The sequence below is a fragment of the Ascaphus truei genome, chromosome 20 (assembly GCF_040206685.1).
Source record: "Ascaphus truei isolate aAscTru1 chromosome 20, aAscTru1.hap1, whole genome shotgun sequence".
NCBI classification, from domain to species: domain Eukaryota; kingdom Metazoa; phylum Chordata; class Amphibia; order Anura; family Ascaphidae; genus Ascaphus; species Ascaphus truei.
The window spans coordinates 25,534,589-25,544,142 of record NC_134502.1 but is presented as its reverse complement, the minus strand read 5'-3'; the positions used below and the strand labels follow the sequence as shown (position 1 = coordinate 25,544,142).

The 9,554-nt window shown below is 50.2% G+C and overlaps 1 protein-coding gene across 1 annotated transcript in view; it reads right to left on the bottom strand.

Annotated features, from left to right (window-relative positions):
* Positions 1-9,554, bottom strand: part of NFIX (nuclear factor I X) — a 90,558-nt gene that overhangs the window by 28,984 nt on the left and 52,020 nt on the right. Inside the window, 3 exon segments of the mRNA XM_075577509.1 lie at positions 731-851; positions 960-1,034; positions 5,778-5,840. Coding sequence (XP_075433624.1) covers positions 731-851; positions 960-1,034; positions 5,778-5,840 — 259 coding nt within the window.

The following is a 9,554-nucleotide window of genomic DNA, read 5'->3' as shown; positions in this document are numbered from 1 at the left end:
TGTCTGTGTCACTGTGTCACCCTGCGGGGGGAGGGACAGACTCCGTGTCCCATAGCTCCCTCCTGTCTGTGTCCCTGTGTCACCCTGAGGTGGGAGGGACAGATTCCATGTCCCATAGCTCCCTTCTGTCTGTGTCACTGTGTCACCGTGTGGGGGGAGGGACAGACTCCATGCCCCATAGCTCCCTCCTGTCTGTGTCACTGTGTCACCCTGCGGGGGGAGGGACAGACTCCGTGTCCCATAGCTCCCTCCTGTCTGTGTCCCCCTGAGGGGGGGAGGGACAGACTCCATGTCCATAGCTCCCTCCTGTCTGTGTCACTGTGTCACCCTGCGGGGGGAGGGACAGACTCCGTGTCCCATAGCTCCCTCCTGTCTGTGTCCCTGTGTCACCCTGAGGTGGGAGGGACAGATTCCATGTCCCATAGCTCCCTCCTGTCTGTGTCACTGTGTCACCCTGCGGGGGGAGGGACAGACTCCATGTCCCATAGCTCCCTCCTGTCTGTGTCACTGTGTCACCCTGCGGGGGGAGGGACAGGCTCCATGTCCCATAGCTCCCTCCTGTCTCTGTCACCCTGCGGGGGGAGGGACAGGCTCCATGTCCCATAGCTCCCTCCTGTCTCTGTCACTGTGTCACCCTGCGGGGGGAGGGACAGACTCCATGTCCCATAGCTCCCTCCTGTCTCTGTCACTGTGGAGAAGGTGGCGTTGGAAGTTGGGGAGCGTCTCTCACCTGCTGGAAGGAGGGGATGTAAGGGACCGTCTTCCAAGCGTCACCTGGTTTATATTGTAATAGCTCGGGCTCTCCAGATCGGCCAATGAGAAGTTGGGACCGGATGCTGTGGCGACGGGCGCTAGGAGATACAAGACGCCAGTCACTCCTTTGCCCCGCCCTCATCCCAGGCGACCTCCCTCTCCCACTCCCCGTACCCAACTCTTCTCTCCCCATCCTATGGACTCACTCTGGGACACGCGGACCAGCTCCGTGACATTCCACACGCCCGAGGTTACAAAGCAGTCCTGGAAGGACAAGTGACCTGCAGAGAGATGGGGGCGGGGTGTACAGGGAGCGGTTATATGGGCAATAGGAGGGGTTATAGGGAGGGGTTATATGGGGTAATAGGAGGAGTTATAGGGAGGGGTTATATGGGCAATAGGAGGAGTTATAGGGACGGTTATATGGGGCAATAGGAGGAGTTATAGGGAGGGGTTATATGGGGTAATAGGAGGAGTTATATGGGGTAATAGGAGGAGTTATATGGGGTAATAGGAGGAGTTATAGGGAGGGGTTATATGGGGTAATAGGAGGAGTTATATGGATAGGTTATATGGGTAATAGGAGGAGTTATAGGGAGGGGTTATATGGGCAATAGGAGGAGTTATAGGGACGGTTATATGGGGCAATAGGAGGAGTTATAGGGAGGGGTTATATGGGGTAATAGGAGGAGTTATATGGGGTAATAGGAGGAGTTATATGGGGTAATAGGAGGAGTTATAGGGAGGGGGTTATATGGGGTAATAGGAGGAGTTATAGGGGAGAGGTTATATGGGGTAATAGGAGGAGTTATAGGGAGGGGTTTTATGGACAATAGGAGGGGTTATAGGGACGGTTATATGGGTAATAGGAGGAGTTATAGGGAGGGGTTATATGGGGTAATAGGAGGAGTTATAGGGAGGGATTATATGGGGTAATAGGAGGAGTTATAGGGAGGGGTTATATGGGGTAATAGGAGGAGTTATAGGGAGGAGTTATATGGGGTAATAGAAGAGTTATAGGGAGGGGTTATATGGGGTAATAGGAGGAGTTATAGGGAGGGGTTATATGGGGTAATAGGAGAGGTTATAGGGAAGGGTTATATGGGGTAATAGAAGGAGTTATAGGGAGGGGTTATATGGGGTAATAGGAGGAGTTATAGGGAGGGGTTATATGGGGGTAATAGGAGGAGTTATAGGGAGGGGTTATATGGGGTAATAGGAGGAGTTATAGGGAGGGTTAAATGGGGTAATAGGAGGAGTTATAGGGAGGGGTTATATGGGGTAATAGAAGGAGTTATAGGGAGGGTTAAATGGGGTAATAGGAGGAGTTATAGGGAGGGGTTATATGGGGTAATAGGAGGGGTTATAGGGAGGTTATATGGGGTAATAGAAGGAGTTATAGGGAGGGGTTATATGGGGTAATAGGAGGGGTTATAGGGAGAGGTTATATGGGGCAATAGGAGGAGTTTTAGGGAGGGGTTATATGGGGCAATAGGAGGAGTTATAGGGAGGGGTTATATGGGGTAATAGGAGGGGTTATAGGGAGAGGTTATATGGGGCAAATAGGAGGAGTTATAGGGAGGAGTTATATGGGGTAATAGAAGGAGTTATAGGGAGGGGTTATATGGGGTAATAGGAGGAGTTATAGGGAGCGGTTATATGGGGTAATAGGAGGAGTTATAGGGAGGGGTTATATGGGGTAATAGGGGGAGTTATAGGGAGGGGTTTATGGGGTAATAGGAGGAGTTATAGGGAGGGGTTATATGGGGTAATAGGAGGAGTTATAGGGAGGGGTTATATGGGTAATAGGAGGAGTTATAGGGAGGGGTTACATGGAGTAATAGGAGGAGTTATAGAGAGGGGTTATATGGGGCAATAAGAGGAGTTATAGGGAGGGGTTATATGGGGTAATAGGAGGAGTTATAGGGAGGGGTTATATGGAGTAATAGGAGGAGTTTTAGGGAGGGGTTATATGGGGCAATAGGAGGAGTTATAGGGAGGGGTTATATGGGGTAATAGGTGGTGGTATAGGGAGGGGTTATATGGGGTAATAGGAGGTGTTATATGGAGGGTTGTATATGGGGTAATAGAAGGAGTTTTAGGGAGGGGTTTATGGGGTAATAGAAGGAGTTATAGGGAGGGGTTATATGGGGTAATAGGAGGTGTTATAGGAGGGGTTATATGGGGTAATAGGAGGAGTTATTGGGAGGAGTTATATGGGGTAATAGAAGCAGTTATAGGGAGGGGTTATATGGGGTAATAGGAGGAGTTATAGGGAGGGGGTTATATGGGGTAATTGGAGAGGGTTATATGGGGTAATAGAAGGAGTTATACGGGAGGGGTTATATGGGGTAATTGGAGGAGTTATGGGAGGGGTTATTGGGGTATAGGAGGAGTTATAGGGAGGGGTTATATGGGGTATAGGAGGAGTTATAGGGTGGGTTAATGGGGGTTATAGGAGGTGTTATAGGGAAGGGTTAATGGGGTAATAGGAGGAGTTATAGGGAGGGGTTATGTGGGGTATAGGTGGTGTTATGGGGGGGGTGTATTGGGGTGTGGGGGGGGTTGTGTTGGAGGGGTTGTTATGGGGGTAATGAGGAGTATAGGGAGGGTGTTATATGGGGTAGAGGAGGTAGGGAGGGGTTGTTTGGGGTAATAGGAGGAGTTATAGGGAGGGAGTTATATGGGGTGTAATAGGAGGGTGTTGTAGGGTGGGGTTTATGGGGTAAGGATGGAGTTATAGGGTGGGAGTTATATGGGTATAGGAGAGGTTGTAGGGAGGGGTGTTATATGGGGTAATAGGAGGTGTTATAGGGAGGGGGTTATATGGGGTAAGTGGAGGGGTTATAGGGGGGGTGTGTGGGTAATAGGAGGAGTTATGGAGGGTTTATGGTGGTATGAGGGTTTAGGGTGGGGTTATATGGGGTAATAGGAGGGGTTAAGGGGGGTTAATGGGGTAATAGGTGGGTGTATGGGGGGGGGTTTTATGGGGTATAGAGGGTAAGGGGGTTATATGGGTGGGTGTGGGTGTATGGGTGGGTGTGGGGTATAGGAGGGTTATGGTAGGGGTATTATGGAGGTATTGGGGTGTTTGGGGGGGGTGTGGGGTGTGGTGTTGTAGGGTGGGGGGTTGTGGGTTTTGAGGTGTGTAGGGGGGGTGTTATGGGGTATAGGGGTGTGGAGGGGTTATTTGGTGGTATAGGAGGGTTTGGGAGGGGTTGTATGGGGTAAGGGGTTTGGGAGGGGTTATGGGTATAGGAGGGGTTATAGGTGGGGTTATATGGGGTGATTGGGAGAGGTTATAGGGAGGGGTTATATGGAGTAATAGGAGGAGTTATAGGGAGGGGTTTATGGGGTAATGAAGGAGTTATTGGGAGGGGTTTTATGGTGTATAGAAGGAGTTATAGGGAGGGATTATATGGGGCAATAGGAGGAGTTATAGGGAGTTGTATATGGGGAATAGAGGGTGTTATAGGGAGGGGTTAGATGGGGTAATAGAAGGAGTTATAGGGAGGGGTTATATGGGGTAATAGGAGGGGGTTATATGGGGTAATAGGAGGAGTCATAGGGAGTGGTTATATGGAGAGTTAGGAGGAGTTGATAGGGAGGGGTTTATGGGGTAATAGAAGGAGTTATAGGGAGGATTATATGGGGCAATAGGAGTTATAGGAGGGGTTATATGGGGTAATAGAAGGAGTTATAGGTGAGGGTGTAAATGGGGTAATAGGAGGAGTTTAGGTAGGGGTTATATGGAGTAATAGGAGGTGTTATAGGGTGGGGTTATTTGGGGTATAGAGTGGTGTTGTTAGGGAGGGGTTATATGGGGTATTGGAGGAGTTCTAGGAGGGGTTATATGGTGGTAATAGGAGGAGTTATAGGGAGGAGTTATTTGGGGTAATAGAAGGAGTTATAGGGAGGGGTTATATGGGGTAATAGGTGGAGTTATAGGGAGGGGTTATATGGGGTAATAGGAGAGGTTTAAGGTAAGGTAAAGGAGGTGTTTATAGGAGTATAGGAGGTGTTATAGGGGGGCAATATGGGCAATAGGAGGAGTTATAGGGAGGGATTATATGGGGCAATAGGAGGAGTTATAGGGAGCGGTTATATGGGGCAATAGCAGGAGTTATAGGGAGGGGTTATATGGGGTAATAGAAGGAGTTATAAGGAGGGATTATATGGGGTAATAGAAGGAGTTATAGGGAGGGATTATATGGGGCAATAGGAGGAGTTATAGGGAGCGGTTATATGGGGCAATAGCAGGAGTTATAGGGAGGGGTTATATGGGGTAATAGAAGGAGTTATAGGGAGGGGTTATATGGGGTAATAGGAGGGGTTATAGGGAGGGGTTATATGGAGTAATAGGAGGAGTCATAGGGAGAGGTTATATGGAGAGATAGGAGGAGTTATAGGGAGGGGTTATATGGGGTAATAGAAGGAGTTATAGGGAGGGATTATATGGGGCAATAGGAGTTATAGGGAGGGGTTATATGGAGTAATAGCAGGAGTTATAGGGATGGGTTATATGGGGTAATAGAAGGAGTTATAGGGAGGGGTTATATGGGGTAATAGAAGGAGTTATAGGGAGGGGTTATATGGGGTAATAGGAGGAGTTATAGGGGATAATAGGAGGAGTTATAGGGAGGGTTTATATGGAGTAATAGGAGGAGTTATAGGGAGGGTTTATATGGAGTAATAGGAGGAGTTATAGGGAGGGATTATATGCAGCAATAGGAGGAGTTATAGGGAGAGATAATATGGGGTAATAGGAGGAGTTATAGGGAGAGGTTATATGGAGTAATAGGCGGAGTTATAAGGAGGGGTTATATGGAATAATAGGAGGAGTTATAGGGAGTGGTTATATGGGGCAATATGAGGAGTTATAGGGATGAGTTATATGGAGTAATAGGAGGAGTTATATGGGGTAATAGGAGGAGTTATAGGGAGAGGTTATATGTAGTAAGAGGAGGAGTTATAGGAATAGTTATATAGGGCAGTAGGGGTAGCAATGGGAAGCAGTGACTTACCATTTGGAGGGGGTTTTATATCCACCTCATTCTGCTGATTTGAATTATCCGACTGTCCGGAATCTGTGGGAAAAGAAGAACAGCTTAAAACAAATCGTATTCAGCACAAGTAATGTTGTTATACATTACACCGATACCACAAGATGCATTTCCACCCTGTGTGTCTCAGGAACGATTATACACTGCTATATTACAGGAGTGTCTGTCCCTCCCCCCGCAGGGTGACACAGACAGGAGGGAGCTATGGGACACGGAGTCTGTCCCCCCCCCCCCCGCAGGGTGACACAGACAGGAGGGAGCTATGGGACACGGAGTCTGTCCCTCCCCCCACCCCGCAGGGTGACACAGTGACACAGACAGTAGGGAGCTATGGGACACGGAGTCTGTCCCTCCCCCCGCAGGGTGACAAAGACAGGAGGGAGCTATGGGACACGGAGTCTGTCCCTCCCCCCGCAGGGTGACACAGTGACACAGACAGGAGGGAGCTATGGGACATGGAGTCTGTCCCTCCCCCCGCAGGGTGACACAGACAAACGGCAGATATGGGACATGGAGTCTGTCCCTCCCCCCGCAGGGTGACACAGACAGGAGGCAGATATGGGACATGGAGTCTGTCCCTCCCCCCGCAGGGTGACACAGTGACACAGACAGGAGGGAGCTATGGGACATGGAGTCTGTCCCTCCCCCCGCAGGGTGACACAGACAAACGGCAGATATGGGACATGGAGTCTGTCCCTCCCCCCGCAGGGCGACACAACTGCCCTGTTGGTGCTGTTGAGCTATGGGTCTTTAATAAACAGAAACATTACAGTTTCACACCTGAGCGTGGAATGTTATTTTCATTGAATATCGTGCTCTCCTGCCCACTAAACGTAGGCCGAGTGTTTTTTTGGAAACTGTTTTCTTTGGTACAAAGGACGATATTTCCCATCTGGCCCGAAAACGCACGAAGACGCCAAAATACTCCACAGGAAGACGACATTATTCCCGCCCTACGTTTTCCTTTCACCTCGCTAATTTGTTTATCTGTTTCCTTTTTTTTGTACGGTTGAGTGTACATTAAACTGTTTATAACACCTTTTCTTATTATTTTCTTTTCGGGGGGTGGGAGGGGGAGAGAGAGGGAGAGACGTGGCTGAATATCTCACAGAGCAGTTGTGAATTGCTGGCAGCCATTTTAAAACTTGGCAGCCATTTTAGAGCTGGCTGCCGTTCTCCATTTGAGCCGAAGGAGGTGGGAGGGGAGGAGGGGAATGTAAAGAGTTGCAGCTTCAAAAATGAGATAGTAAGGGTTAAAGGGAGCCTATAGACATCAAATATATGTATCTATCCAGCAAATAAAGTCATCAAAATCTTAATATGGCGAGACAATTTTTTTAATCATGGATGTCAACAGGTACGGAGATGGAGTCTGTCTCCTCCACAGCTAGGTGACACAGACAGAGGGGAGCTATGGGACATGGAGTCTGTCCCTTCCCCCGCAGGGTGACACAGTGACACAGACAGGAGGGAGCTATGGGACATGGAGTCTGTCCCTCCCCCCACAGGGTGACACAGTGACACAGACAGGAGGGAGCTATGGGACATGGAGTCTGTCCCTCCCCCGCAGGGTGACACAGTGACACAGACAGGAGGGAGCTATGGGACATGGAGTCTGTCTCTCCCCCCGCAGGGTGACACAGACAGGAGGGAGCTATGGGACATGGAGTCTGTCCCTCCCCCCGCAGGGTGACACAGTGACACAGACAGGAGGGAGCTATGGGACATGGAGTCAGTCCCTCCCACCGCAGGGTGACACAGTGACACAGACAGGAGGGAGCTATAGGACATGGAGTCTGTCCCTCCCCCCGCAGGGTGACACAGTGACACAGACAGGAGGGAGCTATGGGACATGGAGTCTGTCCCTCCCCCCGCAGGGTGACACAGTGACACAGACAGAAGGGAGCTATGGGACATGGAGTCTGTCCCTCCCCCCGCAGGGTGACACAGTGACACAGACAGGAGGGAGCTATGGGACATGGAGTCTGTCTCTCTCCCCGCAGGGTGACACAGTGACACAGACAGGAGGGAGCTATGGGACACGGAGTCTGTCCCTCCCCCCGCAGGGTGACACAGTGACACAGACAGGAGGGAGCTATGGGACATGGAGTATGTCCCTCCCCCCGCAGGGTGACACAGTGACACAGACAGGAGGGAGCTATGGGACATGGAGTATGTCCCTCCAGATGCAAGGTGACAACGGGACAGACAGGACCTAAGTAAGACCTCAACATTACAGCAGTGCATGTCCTTCCAGTCACTGTTCCTGATGAATGTCACTTTGCTCTGTCACTGTCCCCTTTCCTGCAATAGCAGGAGAATGTTTCACACCCAGACAATCCTGGCATGCCGAAGGTACAATATTACCCTCCCTCGCCCCCTGTCCCTATGCCAGCCTCACCCCCCTCTCTTTCTGCTTTTCCAAAACTACACCCCCCCCCCCACCCGTGTCTTCAGAGCCTGTGAGGATCCCGTCCTTATCAGAAGCTCCAGCTGGTCGTCATAGACACCCAGGTTTATCTGCCGCCTGCACACAGCACTACCCCCAGCCCCCCAGTGCTGGTGCAATCTCCCCAACCAATGCACTCAACTCATCGTGTCCTGGTGTTCATCTCTTTACATACATATATATATATATATATATAAATATAGTGATACAGCATACGCTGGTACATTATAGAGAAACAAATACTGTACATCCTCTCCAGCCCGTGTCTCCCCAATGATCTCCCAGTTCCTGCGGTTACAGCCTCTCTTCTCCACGTCGCTCCCACACATTCCCTCATCCCATCCTCTCCAGCCCGTGTCTCCCCACTGCTGGATGAAGCCTCCCCAGTGATCTCCCAGGTCCTGTGGTTACAGCCTCTCTTCTCCACGTCGCTCCCACACATTCCCTCATCCCATCCTCTCCAGCCCGTGTCTCCCCACTACTGGATGAAGCCTCCCCAGTGATCTTCCAGGCCCTGCTGTTACAGCCTCTCTTCTCCACGTCGCTCCCACACACGTTCCCATCCCATCCTCCCATCTTACTTTGGGTCGTCGTCTTGGTCTTTTAATCTCTCTTGGAATTCAGTTGGGTTCCAACAATGGTAATTTCTTCTTGCGATATGTCCGGCCCACTGCTATTTTAATGCCTTCCCCCATGTGATTAAGGTCACAGGCTTTTGGCATGCATCTCTCCATACTTCTTTGCATGCGTTGTCTTCCTTCTTCCAAATGTGTTCCACCTCATCTTCATTTCATTCGTAATGTTCCATCCATTGTTACTTGTCGGGCAAGGTAGACATAGTCCTCCACTTCTAGTTCTATTCCATTTATTTCAGTCTTTGTAGACGGGACACATGTGTTGAACATCACATTGGTCTTGTTGAGACTCGTATGGAGGCCACTTCCTCACTTTGCTTCGGCGAGTTCTCCGATTTGTTGTTGAAGGTTTTCTGGGCTTGTGGCAAAAATAATCTTGTCGGCAAATCGTAGGGGACACAAGTATTCACCGTTGATTTTGATTCCTTTTTCTTCTCAATTCAATGTCTTGAACAATTCTTCAGGTGTTGCTGGGAAAAGCTTCGGTGACGCGATGTATCCGGCCGCACGCCTTCGCTGATCCTGGTGACGTAGTGTCTCCCGGCCGCACTCCCTCGCTGATCCTGGTGACGTGGTGTCTCCCGGCTGCACTCCCTCGCTGATCCTGGTGACGCGGTGTCTCCCGGCTGCACTCCCTCGCTGATCCTGGTGACG